Source organism: Diceros bicornis, chromosome 18 (genome assembly GCF_020826845.1).
Source record: "Diceros bicornis minor isolate mBicDic1 chromosome 18, mDicBic1.mat.cur, whole genome shotgun sequence".
NCBI lineage: Eukaryota > Metazoa > Chordata > Mammalia > Perissodactyla > Rhinocerotidae > Diceros > Diceros bicornis.
This window is the reverse complement of record NC_080757.1, coordinates 43,182,355-43,204,891: the sequence shown is the minus strand read 5'-3', so window position 1 is coordinate 43,204,891 and position 22,537 is coordinate 43,182,355. Positions and strand designations below refer to the sequence as shown.

Below are 22,537 nucleotides of genomic sequence, written 5' to 3'. Positions count from 1 at the left end.
CTTCCTCACCAAAAAAAAAAAAAAAAAAGCACTGGGTCCTCTATCCCTGGAAAAGTACGGAAGCTGGCTGCATGCTATTTTATAGCACCGAACACAAACTCCTGTACAGGAGCTCCCTTACGGCTCACAAAGGGCTTTAAGGCACTACTGAAGAGCTGCTTCTGTCAGGGAGACCAAGCCATATGAGTTACTCAGATGTATCCTTAGGTGGAAGACGCAGCAAGGGCTACACATGTTGGAGCTTCTCTAACACACAGGAAGGCAGGAAATTAGATCATGTCAGAAACAGCAGATTTTCCAGTGACCATGGAGCCCCCCCACATCACAAACCAGGACCCTCCCGAGCACAGTTCTCTATTGCCCTGGCAGATCTCAGGCTAGATTTGGACCAGCCCCCTTTAATGGATCAGAGAAAACCCCAGACTCAAAGTGGAGCTGGGTACGAGGCCCACCAGCTGATTCAGGATAGCTATTCTAGTGTAAATTTATTACAACCTGCAAACAGGTGATTATAGTGTGAGGCAACCCAATAGAAAAGAAAGAACATGAAATTCAGTTGGGTCAAACTAAGTTGGAATATGGGCCACACTATTCACTCCTGGTGAGACTATGGCTAATCTACTTAATCCCTCGGAGGCTCAATTTCCTCATCTGTACAACGTGCAGAGGACTTCGGTGAGGATTAGATGAGGTAATTCCTAGCACAGAGCAAATACCTGATAAGTGGTCATGGATACTAGGATTATGTCCTTATGGGTAAAACAGGATCATCATACCAACTTGAGGAGAGCTGTGGTGCGGGTTAAACAAAACAGCACCACCCAGTACCTGCACTCTGCCTGTTACTGCTGCTCTCCACGCCCTGCCACCTTTGTGGATCAACACGGTAACTGAGTAGGTCTGGCTTCCAGCTAGCTTACACAACTATGACCCCTCTGAAAGCGAACACTTCCCGTCCAAGCCACCAGCTCTCCCCTCCACAGGCGCCCTGGGCAGAAACAGTACCGTCCACATGCAGAATCCTCACGCCCCACGAGCGGGCATTGGTCAGGAGGCTGCTGCTGCTCCCGCTACCTCCTCCGCTGCTGCTCCCCTGGAAAGATGAAAGGCAGGCGCATGAGACTCCCAAGGCCTGAACACTACGGGACAGGATGTCCTGGCTTCCGGGAGCTCTGGGTCATCCACATGGGGGTATGTTGAGGGGAGGCAGGCAGCGGAGAAAGCACAGCACCTGGAGAGTCTACTCCAACCCCCAGGAAGAAGCCCCCTGTCCTCCACAAGGACAGCCACATCAGGAGGGGAGGGACTGCTGATCTGCCTATATGCTCTGCTCCAGCCACCCTGTGATCAGGAAGGAACACATGCTTATAAGAGAGCTGTTTGTGGGGAGGGTCTCTGAGCTCTCAGCACATAGTAAGTACAAAATAAATACCAGCGACAATCACCATCATAGAGCAGGAAACTATGCTGGCTGCAGACCTTTCCTGCTTGGCTGTCTGAGTCCAGCAATACCATCCTTCCTCATTACAGCCACTGCACTCATCTTGATGTCACTTTAACAACGCCTCTCACAAGATCACCTTAACTCCTCCTCCTGTCACTTAACTTTAATGGCCCTGGATTCTCACAAAAGGGGTAAACAGCTACTTGTAAAAGACTACAAAGTTTGGCTTATGTGCAGAGCAGACATGCTCCACAGCATTCCTCCAAGGTTCTCTTGGTAGGCTCTGAAGTTGGAAAGATCAAGGGGTCAAATCCTGGCTCTACCATTTACACCCTGGGTGACTCTGGACTAATTACTTAACTTCTCTGAGACCCACTTCCTCATTTGTAAGAAGGAAATAATGACAATACTGCACATCTCACAGGGTGTGCGATTTGTGTCAGTACTTCAGAAGAGCCTCAGAAGAAAGGCTAAACCCCTCCTTGTGCCAGAGGCGTCCACCTCCAGCCTGTCTCCCTCAGCTCACCTGGTTTCTGATGGCTTTCTGCAGTAGCTCCTTCCCTCTGCTCATAGGCACCTGACAGGGAGAGAAGAGCAATGAGGTATGCTGTGTACAAACAGATGTTTACACAGGAGCTGGCAAGGCTGTCTGGGAGTCATGTCCCTCAGAAAGCTGGCAGCAGTGACAAGTGAGGAGTGGCAGAAATGAGAGCCTAGCAAACTTCTGGAGGTAAAGGTAAAGCCACATAAAAGTTCAGGTCACCCACAGGCAGCTGCAGCCTGGGCAGCCTGGACCCTGGTGGAAAAGGACATTCTGAATTCACCCCAGATAAAAGTGTTACAAATGTTTTAAGACCTCTCTTGGGGCCGGCCCAGTGGCACAGCGGTTAAGTTCACGCACTTTGCTTTGGCGGCCCGGGGTTCACCAGTTTGGATCCTGCGTACGGACCTACTCACCGCTCATCAAGCGATGCTGAGGCGGCGTACAGAAGAGCTACAACTCTACCACTATGTACTGGGGCTTTGGGGATAAAAAAAGAAAAAAAAAAAGAGGAAGATTAGCAACAAATGTTAGCGCAGGGCCAATCTTCCTCAAAAAAAAAAAAAACGACCTCTCTTTAAGAGTCTCTGCACTCTCCAGCAGATAAGCCTGGGCCAATTCCAACAAGCCCTCTCTGGTTAACAGAGGACGCTCTTATTGTTTCTGAACCTCTGACTCTGAAGTCCCATAAAAAGTGAACACTTTTATCAAAGGGATAGCATGGTGCTGAGGTGTTTAGATCCAGAGCTATGATAAGATATTTTTAGCCCCTGAATTCAAATGAGGGATTAAATTAAACCACATGAAACTAAAACTAGAGACTGCCTAAAAGGGCTCACTGGGGCTTACTTCCTTTGTGTATAGGAGACACCTTTCCTACCCCACGAGGTTCTTACCGAGTCCACGGGTTTCTGTGAAGGCCTTGAGTGGCCACTTTTTGGATCGGCCAGGGATAGTGTTTCCACTCTGACCTCAGTGGGGCTGGGGCAGCCTCTGTGACTTGTCCCACTGCTCTCCGCCTTTGCTTCCCTGCGGCTGGACACGATGTAACTTACTTCTTTGCTCAGGAAACCCTCAATTACCTGAAACCAGATCACAAAGGTGGCTGAAAACCAAAAGCAAAAGTTAAATCACCAATATCAAGAGGCTGGGGAAGGAAATCTTGGCTGCCAGAAGTTCCAGAATCAATGTCTTTAAATAGACCAACTGCAGTTCTGTACTGGGCCCCCAAGAAGACATCACCCTGAAATATAATAGGGTTTATATATATAATACAAGGTTTTGTCTCCAGAACTGCTGCTTCTGACCCGGCAGACTTTGAGTTATTTGACCAATTTGAGTTTGCACGGAGCAAGAGCACAATGAAGGGACCAGAGAGGATTAAAAGTAGCTTGGGTAAGCCATGATTTTTCTGTGAAGATACATTGGGACATCCAGACACTGCACCTGTAATCTTGACCACACTACCAAAAGGAACCTAAAATATGAAACAAAAAAGGGTTTTGGCTATTACTCAGCTGCATAGGTATCTGCTCATCTTTCATGGGCACTGAGAGGGTCTGACTCATCTTTGCACCCCAAGAACCAACACAGCACCTGAAACACAATGACACTTAACTCAGGTCTATGGGAAGAAGAAAAGATGGAAAGAAGCAGTGGTGAGCTGGCAAATGCTCAATGACTGACTCTGGGAAAAAACCCTGCTTTGTACCATTTGCCAATTTCTATGGGTTAAATACTCCTACTGTGGCTAATCTCAACCTACCAATATGACAGCATCTCTTTCCAATTCCGCATTTAGTGACAACAATTGGTTCTCGTGAGCCAGTACCAGCCAGCTCCACATACCTCTGAAAATAAGGATGGACGATCTCTCTGAAGTGTGACTGAATGAGAAACCTGACACTTAGGTTAAAAAAAAAAAAGTTTAGGTTCCTCAAAAAGCTAAACATGGATTATTATACAACCCAGCAATGCCACTGCTAAGTATATCCCCAACAGAACTGAAAACAGGGACTTGACCAGATACTTGTACACCATTGTTCACTGCACCATTATTCACAAAAGCCAAAAATCGAAAACAATCCAAGTGTCCATCAACAGACAAATGGATAAGCAAAATGTGGTCTATCCCTACACTGGAATATTACTCAGTCATTAAAAGAAATGAAGTTCTGATACACAGTACAATATAGATGAACCTTGACAACATTATGCTAAGTGAAATAAGCCAGACACAAAAGGACAAATATCAGCAATTCCAGTGACATGATATATCTAGAATAGGCAAATTCATAGAGATATAAAGTAGATTAGAGTTATGGGGGCTGAAGGGAGGGAAATGGGAAGTTATTGCCTAATGGTTACAGAGTTTCTGTTTGGGGTGATAAAAGTTTTGGAAACATAGCAGTGATGTTACACAACAGTGTGAACGTAATTAACGCCAATGAATTGTACACTTAAAAATGGTTAAAATGGTGTATTTTATGTTATATACATTTTACTACATCTGTCTACCTTCTGTAATATGGCAGAAACAAATGCTAGAGTAGGAATGGAGCAATGACTGGTTCTATATAAACGTGGTAGATGGTTTAATGGCCACACATTCCTCCCATCTCAACAAACCCACTCCTTTGCAAGGTGACTTTGCTGTTCCTCCCATCAGGAGGTGGAGCCTAATTTTTCCATTCCTTGAATCGGACTCCTTTTGACCAAAAGAATGTGGTGAAAGTAACAGGTGTGAGTTCTAGAGCCAAGGCCTCAAGAGGCCTTGTACCTTCTCCCTTCACCTTCCAGGAAAGCCGCCTGAGACCACCACGTAACTGGCTGGCCCGGCTTACTGTATACACATATGATAGTGTATATAATGTGATGTATATAAGAAGCTTCTCATACAACACATGAGAGGCCAGATAGAGGCAGCCAGCACCAACTGTCAGATGTGTGAGTCAAGTCATCTTGGTCCTTCCAGCCCAGCCGGCCCTCCAGCTGAATGCAGCTGCAGGAGTGAGGCCTGATGAAACCAGAAGAAAAGCCACTGAGCCAATCCAGAGAATAGTGAGAAATAATAAATTGTTGTTTTAAACCTAAGTTCTAGGGTCGTTTTTTAGGCAGCAAAGGCTAAATGACAGAGCAGACTAAAAGTTCAAAACCTAATTTTGGGCCACTTTGGGTGTATAATCCTCATCCTCTCCACCCCCACTGCTGAGTTCCTACATCCCTGAGTTTCTGTTAGCAGACAGCAAAAACCCTCTGCATTCCAAGTCCATTCATGCAGTTTCCCCAGTTACCCAGCTCTTTAGGGCCAAGCACTATCATCCTATTTTCTAAACACAAGAGATACTCATATCAACCCCTTATTAAAAGTACCATATGACAGATGCTTTAACGGACTTTGTTTTTTTTTTTTGGTGAGGAAGATTGGCCCTGAGCTAACATCTGTGCCCATGTTCCTCTATTTTGTATGTGGGATGCCGCCTCAGCATGGCTTGATGAGAGGTGCATAGGTCCAAGCCCGGGATCTGAACCTGCGAACCCCAGGCTGCCTAAGGGGAGTGCGTGAACTTAAACCACTACACCACCAGGCCAGCCCCTTTAAAGGACTTTTAATGGACTCAAATACAGCAAATACCTTCTACCCAAAGTTCTGCACAACAGTGTTATTTATAAAAGCTAAAATTTAGAAAGAATCTAAATGTCCATAGAGTAACAGTTAAGTAAATTATGGGGCTGGCCCCGTGGCGTAGCGCTTAAGTGCACGTGCTCCACTGTGGTGGCCCGGGGTTCGGATCCCGGGCGCGCACCATCTCACCACTTGTCAAGCCATGCTGTGGCAGCGTCCCATATAAAGTGGAGGAAGGGCCGGCCCCACGGCTTAGCGGTTGGGTGCGCGTGCTCCGCTGCTGGCGGCCCGGGTTCGGATCCGGGCATGCACCGACACACCGCTTGTCCAGCCATGCTGAGGCGGCATCCCACATGCAGCAACTAGCAGGATGTGCAACTACGACATACAACTGAGTACTGGGGCTTTGGGGAGAGGCGGGGAAAAAGAGGAGGAGGACTGGCAATAGTTGTTGGCTCAGGGCCGGTCTTCCTCAGCAAAAAGAGGAGGACTGGCATGGATGTTAGCTCAGGGTTGATCCTCCTCACACACACAAAAAATAAATAAAAATAAAGTGGAGGAAGATGGACACAGATGTTAGCCCAGGGCCAATCTTCCTCAGCAAAAAGAGGAGGATTGGCATGGATGTTAGCTCAGGGCTGATCTTCCTCACAAAAAAAAAAAAAAAAAGGTTTATACTTAAAATTGCTTTGGAAAATGTTGTGATACCACTGAAAATATCTGGTAGTCACTAATATAACCGTCTCCAGCTCCTGCCTTAACCCCACAAAGGCACATGGTATCACAGGAGAGAAGCAGGTCACATACCCCACCTAGCTGCGGGATGGCCCCTGTCAAAAACTGGAGATTCTTGCCAGCAGGCAGATCCAAGTAGAAGGACTTTCCAGAAAAGGGCTGCCTCCGAGCATCTGGTGAACTTTTCTGGCATTTTCTCAGATAACTGGAAACTCCTAGCTGAACCCCTAGAAAACAACAAAGAGGAATAAGGTGAGAAGTCTGAGGAAAGAGAGAGTCCCGTGACTCAAGCAACCTTCCCCGAGAGCCTCTGTGTGCTGCACCCCGGTGAGGCCCTGAGATTGCTGTGAGACTAGTGTCTACCCTCATGAAGCTCAGATGTAGAGAAACTGGAAGCCTTGTACATTGATGGTGGGAACGAAAAATGGTGCAGCCACTTTAGAAAACAGTTTGGCAGTTCCTCAAAATGTTAAACATAGTTAACACATGACACAGCAGTTCTACTCCTAGGCATATACGCACGAGAAATGAAAACCTATGTCCAGATAAAACTTGCGCAAGAACGTTCACAGCAGTGTTATTCGTTTTAACCAAAAAGTGGGAACAATTTAAATGGAAATAAAATGTGGTTTATCCATACAATGGAATATTATTTGACAATAAAAAGGAATGAACTACTTATACATGCTACAACAAGGATGAATTTCAAAAACATACTAAGTGAGACAAGCCAGACAAAAAAGACCACATATTGTATGACCGCATTTATATGAAATGTTCACAAAAGGGAGAATATAGAGAGATAGAAATTAGATTGCTTAGGGTTGGAGGTGGGAACGAGGAGTGACTGCAAATGGGCATGAGGTTCCTTTCAGGGTGATAAAAATATTCTCAAATTAGATTGTTGTGTTAGTTGCACAACTCTGTAAATTAACTAGAAATCATTGAAAGTGTACACTTACAAGAAATGAATTTTACAGTTTTATACCTCAATAAAGCTAAAAAAAAAATCCTCAATGAATGAACTCTTAAGAATTGTGCATTTAGGGGCCAGCCCTGTAGCGTAGCGATTAAAGTGCACCCACTCTGCTGCTGGCCACCCAGGTTTGGAACCCCGGGCGCGCACCGACGCACTGCTTGTCAGGCCATGCTGTGGTGGCGTCCCATATAAAGTGGAGGAAGATGGGCACAGATGTTAGCCCACGGCCAGTCTTCCTCAGCAAAAAGAGGAGGATTGGCATGGATGATAGCTCAGGACTGATCTTCCTCACACACAAAAAAAAGAATTGTGCATTTAATTGTATATAAATTTTCCTTCAAAAGGAAAAAACTATAAACGAATACGGAATTCTAGTCAATGAAATGCATGCTGAACTATTTAGAGAGAAAGGTACTAATGTGTACAAAATTACTTGAAACGTATCAAAAATAAGATACATGGGGGCCGGCCCAGTGGCACAAGCGGTTAACTGTGCGCGCTCCACTTTGGCAGCCCGGGGTTTGCGGGTTCGGATCCCGGGCGCACACCGACACACCACTTGTGTGTTGCACGCCATGCTGTGGGGGTGTCCCATATAAAGTAGAGGAAGATAGGCACAGACGTTAGCTCAGGGCCAATCTTCCTCGGCAAAAAAGAGGAGCATCACCATAGGATGTTAGCTCAGGGCTGATCTCCCTCACAAAAAAATAAAAATGGAAAAAAAATAAGATGGATAGATATGTGATAAAGCAAGTATATTAAAATGTCAATGATAAAATGTAAGTGGTATGTCTATGAGTGCTCACTGTAAAATTCTTTTGACTTTGTTGTAGGCTTGAAAACTTTCATACTAACATGTTAAAACTTGAAGAGATAAAAAAGATTCATGAGAAAGTGACAAATACTGAAGATAGGCAAAGAAGTTCTAATATACAGATAATAGTCCCCGAAGACAAAAACTGAAACAAACAAAAAACCCAGAATACTAAAAACTACAATTTAAGAAAACTCTCCTGAAATAAAAAAATATATTTGAAACTAAGATACTGAAAGAGCATGTCATATACTTGAAAAAACTGACCCAGAATAGCCAACACCAAGACATAGTTAGTAAAACTGTTGGACTTTAAATGAGGGGTTTGGACCAGATATTTTTTTAAACTATCTAAAACTCTGCACGAATTCCTGCATCTCTCCCACTGATTGCCCAGTCAGACTTTCAACTGGACCTCCTCAGCTAACGGCTGCTTGCCCTAATGAGATACCATTTTTTTACTCAGTTTCATATTACTTATTGTCTCTCCTCCTAGTATTTTCAGCTTCATATTCTTGTTTACTCTTTCAGGGTAAACCTCTGGCCCCCCCATTAGACTGGGAACTATTTGGGGAAGAGACTCTGTCTTACACATCATTATCATTCCCCCAATGCTTAAACCAGAGCCTGCTCTCCCAACCTCAGCGGGCACCTGACCCTCAAGCACTTACCTTCTGGTCCCATAAAGCTCCATCTTCCTGAGGGTCCTAGGTATAGAGACAGAAAATACTGGAAAGTCAGCTTGGCATTTCACAGAACAGACTTTTGTTGTGAGTCCTGCCTCTGCCTCTTACTAGCTGTGTAACCCTGGGCAAGTCACAGTCTCACTTAGTATCTCTGAATCTCTTTTCTCACTTCTGAAATAGTGAAAATAAATACCCACCCCCATCGGCAGTCCATATACAGTAAATAAAATACTGTAAATTGTGTCAGATAATGGTATTGGGGAGATATTCAAATACTTAACAGGCACCAACCATTCAGAACGGAAACTGGCCAGAAACATCTGGACTATAACCATACCAGGAGTACCTGCCGAATGTCAGTCCTTGGCATTATTATAACTGTAGCCATTTTGGATCCCTCCCCATGCCAACTTCTCCAGAAGGCTTTCTCCTTCTTCTTTTTTTTTTCATTGAGGTATAATTGACATACAACGTTATATTAGTTGCAGGTGTACAACTTAATGATTCAATATTTGTACAGAAGCCTTTCTCAGAATTAGCCCTTTTGACTTTCATTTCTAAAAAAGATAATAAACACACAAGGCCTGCTGACTCTCTCCACGGAACCTAAACCTTGGAAAGCCACTGAAGAAATAAGGAATTGGATGGATACCAGAACCAGACACTGGGGGGCTGGGTGAACAGCAAGCCGAGTGGCAGAATGCCAGGACTCACAGGTGGGTGACAGATTGGAGAACACTTTCTAGTTGCGCAGAGTGGGTCACTGCCTGCCTGTTGCCAGTGCCAGGTAAGCAGCCCAGAACCGACCAGACGTAGTAGGCTAACAGTAGGGCAGTGTTGGAGCCTTGCTTGGGATGAATATGCACATGTGTGCGGGAAACAGATAACATGGAGTCAAGGGGACAGTGCGCCGGCTGGCACCTAAATGAGGCTCTCTCCTTACCCTCTATCCATTTGGTGAGTTAGGTAATTACAATTCAAGGAGACAACTCTTGAAAATGAATATAGTCATGTGCCACATGAGGACATTTTGGTCAACGATGGACCACATATACAACAGTGATCCCATAAGATTAGTACCATATAGCCTAGGTGTGTAGTAGGCCATACCATCTAGGTTTGTGTAAGTGCACTCTATGATGTTCACACAACAACGAAATCGTTTAATGAAGCATGTCTCAGAACATATCCCTGTCATTAAGCGATGCACAACTGCAGTACAAAGCAATGTTCGTGTATTGCACGGGCACAGAATGTTGCTGCAAATGGGGAGTGACTGAGCCCACAATGGAACCAGGGGCTCTCCACCTTGGGAGATTTTCCTCTTCTATCCAACCCCTAGTCCCTAAACTCAATGTGAGGGGCACAAAATAGGGCCTAAGCTTTTGCATCTTCCTTCCAGGAACACATTACCAATCAGAGTTGCCAACAGTCTCAAGGGAACATTAGCTTATAAGAAAATGAGGCAATTAAAGAAACTAAGTACTATAAAAGATGCTTTCTCTGGTATAGGTTATCTATTTGTCCATAAGTAATGGACCAGACAGAAAAAAGAATTTTAAAGTATAATAAAGATCCTCAAAAAGGCAAGGGAGGATACTGGAAACATAAAACAGGAACAGCAGGTAAAGAAAAGAATTAATTGGAGATAATGGATATGCAAAATATAATAGTTTAAAAAACCTCAAATAATAAAAGATAAATAATCCAATTTAAAAATGAGCAATGGAGGCCAGGCCGGTGGTATAGCAGTTAAGTTCATGTGCTCCACTTTTGCAGCCTGGGGTTCGCAGGTTCAGATCCTAGGTGTGGACCTATATCACTCATCAAGCCATGCTGTGGCGGTGACCCACATACAAAATAGAGGAAGATGGGCACAGATATTAGCTCAGGGCCAATCTTCCTCACCAAAAATAAATAAATAAATAAAATAAAAATAGACATTTCTCCAAAGAAGACATAAAAATGGCTAATAAGCACAAGAAAAGATGCACAAGATCATTAGCCATCAGGAAAATGCAAATCAAAACCACAAAGAGATACAAATTCACACTCACTAGAATGGCTATAATAAAAAAGAAGTGTTGGTGAGGATGCAGAGAAACTGGAACCCTCCTACTTGGCTGCTGGGAACGTAAAATGGCACAGTCACATTGGAAAACAGTCTGCCAGTTCCTCAAAAGGTTAAATGTAGAGTTACCATATGACCCAGCAATTATACTCCTAGGTATACACTCAAGAAATGAAAACATAGGACCACATGATAATTTGTAAACAAATGTTCATAGCAGTATTATTCATAATAGCCCAAAAATGAAAACTCATACACCCATCAACTAATGAATAGATAAATGTGGTATATCCATACAATGGAATGTTACTCAGCAATGAAAAGGAATGATGTACTAATATACACTACAACATAGATGAACTATGAAAATGTTACGCTAAGTGAAAGAAACCAGTCACAAAAGACTACATATTGTGTGATTTCAATGAAATGTTCAGAATAGGCAGCCTATACACAGAAAATAGATTAGTGGCTGTCTAGAGTTTAGGGGCTTAGGGGAACATCAGGAGTGACTGTCAATCGGCATGGGGTTCTTGCTTTGGGATGATCAAAGTTCTAAAATTGATTGTAGTGATAGTTGCACAACTCTGTGAATATACTAAAAGCCACTTGATACAGATGAATTGTGTGGTATATGAATTATATCTCAATAAAACTGCTGTTAAAAAAATTTTTAGGGGCTGGCCCGTGGCCTAGTGGTTAAGTTCGGCACGCTCCGCTTCAGCGGCTCAGGCATGGACCTACACCACTAGTGGGTGGCCTTGCTGTGGTGGTGACCCACATACAAAATAGAGGAAGATGGGCACAGATGTTAGCTCAGCGCAAATCTTCCTCAAGCAAAAAGAGGAATACTGGCAAAAGATGTTAGCTCAGGGCAAATTTTCCTCAAGCAAAAAGAGGAAGATTGGCAACAGATGTTAGCTCACGGTGAATCTTCCTCGGTAAAAAAGAAAAAATTTAAACTTCAATATTTGCACAGTCTCAAGATGTCTCCCCATAAGATACTTGTTCATTACAAAAGCTAAAATAGTAACTTTATAGTGAGAAACCTGGCAGATACCACTTTAATCAAGTGATCAAAGTTTACGTGACCACTGGTGAGCCTTATCCTCATCATGTGCCTCCTGATACCACGTACCAAGAAGGTCAAGACATCACTTCTGTGTCAAAAATGCAAAACCTGAATTCAATCATGGGGACATAGCAAACAAACTCGAATTGAGGGACATTCTGTCCTTCAAAAGTATCAAGGTATTGGGCCGGCCCCGTGGCTTGGCGGTTAAGTGCGCGTGCTCCGCTGCTGGCAGCCCAGGTTCGGGTCCCGGGGGCACACCGACGCACCGCTTCTCTGGCCATGCTGAGGCTGTGTCCCACATACAGCAACTAGAAGGATGTGCAGCTGTGACATGCAACTATCTACGGGGGCTTTGGGGGAAAAATTTAAATAAATAAAAATTATAAAAAAAAAAAAAAAAGAATTGTAAAAAAGTATCAAGGTATTGAACAACAAAGAAAAATGAGCACTTCCTCCCAAATAGGAAGAGACTAAGGAGAGATGTCGACTAAAAGCAATGTATGATTCTGGATTGGATCTTAAACCAGAAAAAGGACACTGGAGGATAACTGGTAAAATCAATAAGATTTGTAGACTAGTTAATATTTTTTATCAATATTAATTTCCTGATTTTTCTAATTGTACTATGGTTACATAAGATGTTAATATTTGGGAGAGTTGTAAACAGTGCACAAGGACCCCTTGACTATTTTTGAAATGTTTTCCTAAGTCTGAAATTATTTTAAAATGAAGAATAAAAAGGAAAAAGAAAAACTCCAATAGATGAGTTGAATATCATAACACAGTATGAGCTGGTAGATGAGGTCAAGGAACTCTTCCAGGAGGTATCAGGAAGAGATAAAGAAATGGACAACAGAGAAACTAAGAAACGCAGAGGCTAGGGACAGAAATTTCAACAACATCAGAGGAGCTGCAAAGGGAAAGAAAAAAATAATGGAGAGAAGAAAATATTTGAAGAAATAATGGTCCAAGCTTCCAAATAAATGTGGAGGATGAATACGAGAACTTTTGTTCTCTCCCCAAATCCCACTAAAATGACAGAGAAAGAATAAAAATGAACAAAGACACTGGCAAGAAGATAACAAGTAAGAGATGCCATAAAATTTTGGAAGCTGGAAGCAGATGGATGAGTGAAAAACAGACAGGAGACCAGAGAAAGCTTAATCTGAAGCCAACAAGAAGCAAGGTGGAGCTGAAAGGCCCTGAAACTGGAGGAACTAGATGTAGTAGAATACTGGAATGAAACAGTGGGCTGGAACAGAGGATTATCTGAAAGCCTTTAAAAGGGACAGTTAGGGGGCTGGCCCGGTGGCGTAGCGGTTAAGTCCGTGTGCTCCGCTTCAGCGGCCCGGGGTGCACAGCTTTGGATCCTGGGTGTAGACCTATGCATGGCTTATCAAGCATGCTGTGGCGGCGTCCCACATACAAAGTAGAGGAAGATGGGCGTGGATGTTAGCCCAGGGCCAATCTTTCTCAGCAAAAAGAGGAGGATTGGCAACAGATGTTAGCTCAGGGCTAATCTTCCTCACCAAAAAAATACAAATAAAAAACGAAGAAAACAAACCACCATAGAAGAATCAGCAGAAATAATAGACAGCAAAATCAGATCCCCAAGAACCTCAAATAGAATGATCAGATATAGACTATAAAATAAGTATTTAAATTATTAAATACTTTAATTTTATTAAAATATTTAAAATGTTGAGAGAAAATAAACGTCAACTTAGAATTTTAAATCTGGCTAAACAATTATTCAAGAACTAGGATAAAATAAAGACATTTTTCAAACAAACAAAACTCCAGTTTATCACCAACCAAATATTACTAAAGGACTTCTAAAAGGTGTACTTTGGACAGAAGGAAAGTGAAACCAGAAATGCCAAAAAATTGGTGAAAATATGTATAAATTTAAACAATCATTGACTGCATAAAACAATAATAATGATGACTATTTGGAAGTAAAAAAGATAGTCAATAATAATATTGTTGCTAGACAGCAATAATGCTAGACCGGGGTAGGGGTGGTTTAGAGAGAGAGCAGTCTAGGCCCTTGTAGTGCTCAGGAGGCAGAGAGAAATATTTACAACATCAGACTTTGCTACAGCACACTGGAAGCTAAAAGAAGATGGAACATGTCTTCAAAACTCTGAGGGAAAACTATTTCCAACCTAGAACTCTTTACCTAGCTGAACTATCATTCAAATGTAAGGTAGCATAAAAAACAATCAGACCTGCAAGGTCTCAAAAAATTTGCCTGTCATGTTCCCTTTCTCAAGAAGCTATACTAGAAGATGTACTCTACCAAAATGAGGAAGTAAACAAAGAGAGAGGAAAATATGGAATTTAGAATATAGGGAATTCCACATAGGAAAGAGGCAAAGGGAATTCCATAGAATGATGAACGGAGATCCTAGGAAGAAACCAGTGCAAAAGGCCTAGTGCATAACTGGACCAGACCAGAGTACTAAGACAGTGGTGGTCTCAGAGGTACATCTCTCAGACAGAGAAGAAACTGATAGTTTCTCTCATGAGCTTGAAAGTATTGAGAGAAGGTTTTTTTTTTCTTTTGTGAGGAAGACTGGCCCTGGGCTAACAGCAGTGCCCATCTCCCTCCACTTTATATGGGACGCCGCCACAGCATGGCTTGACAAGCGGTGCGTCAGTGCAAACCCGGGATCCCAACCAGCGGACCCCAGGCCGCCACAGCGGAGCACGCGCACTTAACCGCTTGCGCCACCGGGCTGGCCTGAGAGAAAGTTTATACTTCTGGTAAAGAGTTTGGACATGAATTAGTGATCCATACACAGAAAACAAAGCATACTTCTGAGTTTACTATATGGCTCCGTTGTGAATAATCTTTTCATAATCACAACAATGTAAATACAAAAATGACTAAACAAAAACTATTACGTATACACTGGGAGGATGAGAGGAAAGGAGGGAAATGTGTATCTGTTTGTGTGTGGTGTAGAGGAGAGGGGGGACAGAAAAATAATCTTTACTTTCCATATTAGAAAGTCAACAGATATTTAAAATTGAAAACAACAAAAGCAGCATAAGCATGCTATTTAGAAATTAAAAGGTAAATACTAGAAGAAATAGCTAAAAGAGCATAAATGGTTGTACCTTCGGAAGTGGGATCAGGAGGTAGGAAAGGAGCAGCAACTCATACTCTTGCGTGGGTGTGTGTGGGTGTGGGTATGTGTGACAGACCTTGGCCTTTTAAACTACGTAAACATAAAACTGTAATAAAAATGAAAATAAAAATCCTCTAAGAGTCACGTTGCAGTGAATTTTAAAAACAAATATAAAGAGAATAATCTGAAATCTTCTCAAGAGAAAAGCACATCACTTACAAAGGAACAAGAATCAGACTGACATCAATTCTCAACAGTATCTACTTTTCGCAAGAAGAAACGACTGTAATTTTTCAGTGTGTTGAAGGAAAAAAACTTTGACTCAAGAATTTTAATACAAGGGTGAAATAAAGCTATTCTCAGGCATACAAGCCTCAGAAAGTTTATCACATAAAGCCCCCTTTTGAAAACACTCTTGGAGAAAGTTCTCCAGCAAAAAGAGAAATAGATCCAGAAGAAAGCAACAAGACATGGGAAGGAAGCATAAATAACTTAGTAAAGTGTACTGCTGTTCATAACGCAACAACTAAATGCACATCCATAACAATCCAGAAACAAAACTAGAGGATACTAAGACAGTGGAGGGGGGAGTATTGAGAGAAGTGAGTATGCGCTAAAATACTTACCTAATTGAGTGTGGGTGTTTACGTTTATTGATAAACTTAAGAATTTTATGGTGAAAATAACCATGAATATGGGTTTAGTTACTCTACCCTGACTTCCCATCTGTCTGCTAACTTGTTCATAATTATCAAACTGAAAGCTTGTTTGACATTTACTGTGAATTCCTAAATGATCCACGACATTCCTCAACACACACAAACAAAACGACTAAGTAATTAGAAAACCCCAATAGGGCTAACATATCCTGGCCTTTTCCTCCCAAGAGACTCTAGGGCAAGAGCAGCAACTTGGTCCTCGCATCCCCAGTTTTGACCTGTTTCCTACCTAGGTCCGGAGCCCGGAGCCTACTCTCAGCCATTGAACTCTCCGGCTCAAGGCAATCTTCGCCTAAGAAAGAAGCACAAAACAGCAGCTGAACCACCTTCTCTAGTCTTCGACCTTCCACCATCGGCTCCCCTCGCCTCCCAAATCCCGCACTATCCCCACTGCGGCTACAGCAAGACTCAACTCCATCCCAACCCATATTCCACCCCAACTCCCGCGCCTCCTTCCAGGCTCTTGTCCCTCAGTCCCACCGCCCCCTTTCAGTCTCTGCTCCCTCAACTCCCATGGCCTCTTGGCCACCCCGTGTAATTTCAATTCCCGTGCCTCCCTCCAAGTTCTTGTGCCCTCGGTCCCTGCACCCACTTTAGACCTCTGTCCCTTCAACTCCTGTGACCCCTTCCCGGCCCCTCTACCCTCTCCAGCTTCTGCACGTAACCGCTCCCTGATTTCTGTGCCCACTTCTCGACCATGCACCCTCTCCACAACTCTTCTGACCCCTTCAGCCTGCCTTCTTATCCCTTCTTCTCCTTCCCGGCATCCGTACCTTTTCCCGGCTCCCTCCTCAAATTCTCGGCTCTTTCTCGGCTTCCGTATTCCTTCTTTACGGCCGTCGTCTTACATTCGCGGACTCCATGAGCTCTTTCAAGACTCCGGAGTCCCGGTTGTTGCCCTGCAACTGTAATATCATTCTCTAGGCGCCCTCAGCCGCTGCTTCGGTTTAAATTTCCTGTCGGCTCCGCCCCTGAAACGATGTCATAGCTTCGAGAGCTGCCCTACGGTGGCCCTAGGAGGACAATATTAACTCAGCGACTCCTCCCCTTCCCCTTGATTTTTCGCTCTGCTTTCTCTATCAGTCCGTTCATTTCTCGGCTTTTCATTGGCACTTGGAGCCTTAATAGTCAGCATGCTGGGGTCTAGTGATAGAGTCTTAGTGATCCTCATACTGAGCTGGTTTGAAATTCCTAGGAGTTCGAGAATAAGTAACAAAATAAGCTTAACACTTATAGAGCATTTATGTTTTACATGAAAATTTCACATACACATCATTTCATCTTCACGTCTTTGTTTCCCTCCCTTTTCTCCACTTACCCATCCAACAAAAAATTTCTCAATTCCTCACTTGCCATCTTTTCTTCAATTTACCTAATTAGACTTTGGTCTTCCCCTCTCCACTAAAACTGTATGTACTTATGCAGGTCAGTTGTGACTTCCACCTTCCCAAATGGTATCACTTTGCTATCCTCATCCTATCCGACTTCTAGAACATTGATACAGACCACTCCCTCCTTCTTGAAACAACTTTCTTCTTTTTGCTTCCATTTCTGCCCGTTTTCACCTTCCTCCATGGCTCCCCCTCAGTCTCCTTTGCTGGACCCAAAGCCACTGTTCCACCCATAAATGTTGGAGTAGCCAAGGCTTTAGCCCTTAGCCCTTAGCCCTTAGCCCTTAGCCCCCAGCCCTCTTCTCTTCCCTATTAACACTTTATCCCTAGGACATCTCATCCAACTCCTTGGCTTTACAATTCAGCTCTATGCTAATGCCTGCAGAATTTCTGTCTCTAGTTCTGACCTCTCCTCTGATCTCCAGACTTATTTATTCAAGTGCCTAGTGGACATTTCCATTTGGATGTCTAATAGGTATCTAAGAGGCTTTACATGTTCAAAACAGAACTTTTGTTCCACCCACCTATTCCCCAAAACCCCCAGTGATTCTTCTCCCAGTCCTCCCTATCTCAGTAAATGTCACATCATCCACTCAGTTGCTCAAACCAAAAACCTAGAAGTTATCTTTCAGTACTTTCCCTTATCCCCATCTGTACTCCAAAAACAAGTTCTACCAACTCCAAAGTACATCTTGAATCAGACCACTGCTACTACCCTAGTCTGAGCTACCATAATTTCTTGCCCAAAGTACTGCGCCGATTCCTAACACTACTTCTACTCGAGTAGCTTCCTACCTCTCCTCAATATAATCCATTCTCCATACACAGGCAGAATGATATTCTTTAAACACCATGGTAGAGCTAACTATACTACATATACTTGGTATTCCTTCCAGTGGGGTCCCTCCCTGCAGAAGATTATACATCCCGGTTCTGATGAACTAAAGCTTGGTCATGTGACTTGCTTTGGCTGATGACAAAAGAAAAATAGTGACTCATCACTTCCAAGCACAAGCTTTAAAAGTCAGTATGGTTTTCCAGGTTCTTTCCCCCATCACAGTGACTGGCAATGTCCTAGCTAGAGGCTGCCCTATCAACTTGGGTTTCTTAGTGAAGATGACATGGAAGAAAACCATGGGCAACTCATAGTGGATTTGCAGCGTGAGCAAGAAATAAACTTCTGTTGTTATAAGCTATTGAGATTTTGGCATCATTTGTTATCACATCATAATCTAGCTCAAGGTTCTCAAAGTGTAGCTCAGCCCTTTCAGAAGGTTCCATGAGGTCAAAACTATTTTTACAATAATTCTAAGACATTATTTTCCATTTTGGCTCTCCTTCTCTCACGAATGTTCAGTGGAGTACACAAAAGCAAAAACGAGAATCCAACACTCTTCTATTAAACCGGATATTAAAGAGATTTGCAGAAATGTAAAACAATGACATTCTTCTAATTATTTTTGTTTTGGAAAATATATTTTCATTAAAAATGCATTATTTATGGTAACACATAGCAGGCTTATTTTTAAATGAACAAACTAATATTTTAAAATTTTCTCAGTTTTAATTTCTAATATGGTAAATATGAAATATGATTTTATAAATATATACAAATATATAAGATACATAAGCTGATATTTATAAGTTTAAAAATACCCACATTGTGGTAGCCAGTCTCCAAAATGGCCTGCAATGATCCTTAATTCCTGGTAGTCAAGCCTACATCAAATAGGGCTATGTACCAATAGAATAATGAGGAAATGACAATGTGTGACTTCTAAGGCTAGGTCATAAAAGGCATTTCAACATCTGTATTGCCGTTTCTTGGATTGCCTGTCATGGGGGAAGCCAGCAGTCATGACATGAGGACACTCAAGTGTGCCTGTGGAGAGGCTCATGTGGAGATCAACTGAAGCTTCCTGCTAACAGACAGCACCAACTTACCACTCATGTGATGGGACCATCTTGCAAGCAGATCCTTCAGTCCTACTCAAGCTTTCAGATGACTGCAACCTCACGAGATCCCAAGCCAGAAAATCCCAGCCAAGCTGCTCCCAAATTCCAGGCCCACAGAAACCCAGAAAAAATAAAAGTTTAGTGTTGTTTTAAGTTATTAAATTTTGGGGTGATTTGTACACAGCAATAGATAATATACTACACATAAACAAAGAAGCTGTTTGGGATATTCAGTTTCTAAAAATGTAAAGGGTCCCGAAACCAAAACTTTCAGAATTGCTAACCTAGCCTATCCTGACTGATATAAATAAAATCAGATCAAATTACCCTCCCTTTCAAAAACTCCCAGTGGCTCTCCCTATTTGCCTCTCTGAGCAAACTCCTCTGTGTCTTGAACAAGCCAAGCTCATCCCTGCCTTTGGGCCTCTGCACTAACAATTTCATTCCTAGATCTTCTCTTTCCTTTTAGGCACCAGATCAAATCTCACTTTTTCAGATAGGACTTGAGACCACACAGGGTCACAGTAGCTCCCCCATTCCTTGCCAGGTAGGCCACTTGGGTTGATTTTCTTCACAGAACTTACCACTATCAGAAAGTATTTTGTTTACTTGTTTATTGTCTGTATTTCCCCCCTAGAATGTAAGCCCACAAGAACAAAGACCTTTTCTGTTTTACTCACTGCTACATCCCCAAAGTAAAGAACACAGTAGGTGCCTAGTGAATATTTGTTGAATGAATTAATGAATCTCTCTGATCTTCAGTTTTTTTCATTTCAAAACGAAGATAATATTATCTACAAGGTAGTGAGGTTTTAAAGATTAAAGATGTGTTTAGCACAAAGTCAGTGACCAGAAAAAGGTAGCTTTTACCATGTGGCAGAAAATATTTTGGGTTAATAATTCAAAATTTTCTTTCTCACCATTTTTCTTGATTCCTTATGGGAAGTGCTTAAAATTAGGAAAAAAAAAAGTCAACTTGTATCACAGAACAAGGGCTGACTTCCCAATATCTAAAAAACTTGTACAAATAGACACAGAAAAGACAACAACCCAAGTGAAAATGGGTAAGGGAACATTCATAGAAAGGAAATACAAAGAGCGTTCAAATATGCTCAACCTCACTTAAAATAAGAGAAATGCAAATTAAATCTACACCGAAATACCATTTTTCACTTAACAGACTGGCAAAGATCAATTTTGCTAGATAGTGCCAAACCTCCTTACGTACGTTGTATCAGGCTCTTATGTAAGGCACTTTGGCACTATCTAGCAAAATTACAAAAGTACGAGTCTTTCCACCCAGCAACCCCATTTCTAGGAGTTATTTTACAGATATATTCACACATAGGTGATATGATTTATGTAATAAAGGTACCTAGTGCAGCACTGCAGTATCTACCAGCCATATGGTGTTTATCAGAGAAATACCTATGAAATAATGACACAGGGCTGGCCCCGTGGCTTAGCGGTTAAGTGCGCGCGCTCTGCCACGGGCGGCCTGGGTTCGGATCCCGAGCGCGCACCAACGCACCGATTCTCCGGCCATGCTGAGGCCGCGTCCCACATACAGCAACTAGAAGGATGTGCAACTATGACATACAACTATCTACTGGGGCTTTGGGGAAAAAAAGGAGGAGGATTGGCAATAGATGTTAGCTCAGAGCCGGTCTTCCTCAGCAAAAAGAGGAGGATTAGCATGGATGTTAGCTCAGGGCTGATCTTCCTCACAAAAAAAAAGAAATAATGACACAGAAAACTTGACAGAAAAGGGATGCAGATATATTTAATTATTTTATTTTACAAATACATATGGACTGCTTTCTATGATGTTCAAGGCACTTTAAAAATAGTAATTAGTTTAATCCTCATAATCCTACGAGGTAGGTAGTAACTACGCGCATTTTATACATGGGAACACTGAGGTTATAACTTGCTTGAGGTCACACAGCTTGAAAGTATTAGTGCTGGATTTGAACCCAGGCAGCCTGACTTCAGAAGCCACGCTCTGAACATTGTTCTCTGCTGCCTCTCAATTTAAGGCAAAATAGAAAAAGAAAACTGATACATTGATGTTAAAATTTGCAAAATAGACTTTAAGAGATAAAAAATGATTACGGATACAGGTGTCATTGCTTGATGATAAACAATTCACCAGGAACTATAATAGTCTAGTACTTATATGAATCTAACAACATACCTTCAAAATATTTAAGGCAGAAATACAAGGGAAGACTGAAAAATCTACAAACATAGTGAGACATTTTAGCATACTTTCCCCCCAAAGGTATGATAGATAGAACAAAACTAAAACAAAATTAGTAACACATAAAAGATTAAATGATAAAACTAACAAACTTCAATATACAAATATTAGAAAATAAATATTATTTTCAAGTACCCATGGAACATTATAAAATCGATTTATACTAGGCCACTAAAGTATCAACCAATACCAAAGAATCAACATCATACAGAACATAACCTATGACCACAATATAATGAAGTTAGAATTCAACAACAGGTAATTTATTTTATTTTATTATTTTATTTTATTTTACTTATCTATTTATTTATTTATTTTTTTGCTGAGGAAGATCGGCCCTGGGCTAACATCCATACCCATCTTCCTCTACGTTATATGTGGGATGCCTGCCACAGCATGGCTTGATAAGTGGTGTGTAGGTCCACGCCCAAGATCTGAACCTGCGAACCCCGGGCCACTGAAGCAGAGCGTGTGAACTTAATCACTACACGACCGAACTGGCCCCAGGTAATTTATTTTAAAAGGAGTAAAACAAAATGCATTCCTCTAGGAATTTAAAACCATACTTCTAAATAATTCATGATAGGAGAATAAAACAATGGAAATTGTAATATATTTAGAACTCCAACAATGAAAAACTACATATCAAAAGCTGTGAGATTCCTTTTAAAAAGTTGTAACATTCAGCGGCCGGCCCGGTGGCGCAAGCAGTTGGGTGCACGCGCTCCGCTGCGGTGGCCCGGGGTTCGCTGGTTCGGATCCCGGGCGCGCACCGACGCACTGCTTTGGCAGGCCATGCTGTGGCGGCGTCCCATATAAAGTGGAGGAGGATGGGCACGGATGTTAGCCCAGGGCCGTCTTCCTCGGCAAAAAAAGAGGAGGATTGGCGGATGTTAGCACAGGGCTGATCTCCTCACAAAAAAAAAAAAAAAAAAAAAAAAAGTTGTAACATTCAGCTATAATACCTAGAAGCAAATGTATGACCTTAAATGTATATGCTATATTAGAAAATAAGACAGATTGAAAATGAATCAGCTAAGTGTTCAACTTGAGAAGTCAGAAAATGAACAACAGGGTACACCCAATGACTGCAGATGGTCA

General features: G+C 42.3%; 1 protein-coding gene across 1 annotated transcript in view; it reads right to left on the bottom strand.

The window, feature by feature from the left end:
- The window catches only part of DBF4B (DBF4 zinc finger B), a 28,018-nt gene extending 11,008 nt beyond the window's left edge, over positions 1–17,010 (bottom strand). The window contains 7 exon segments of the mRNA XM_058561185.1: positions 1,006–1,093; positions 1,971–2,021; positions 2,882–3,067; positions 6,418–6,572; positions 8,810–8,849; positions 16,060–16,118; positions 16,600–17,010. Of these exon segments, the coding sequence (XP_058417168.1) occupies positions 1,006–1,093; positions 1,971–2,021; positions 2,882–3,067; positions 6,418–6,572; positions 8,810–8,849; positions 16,060–16,089 (550 nt within the window). The 5' untranslated portion in view covers positions 16,090–16,118; positions 16,600–17,010.
- Positions 17,011–22,537: the final 5,527 nt, after the last annotated feature.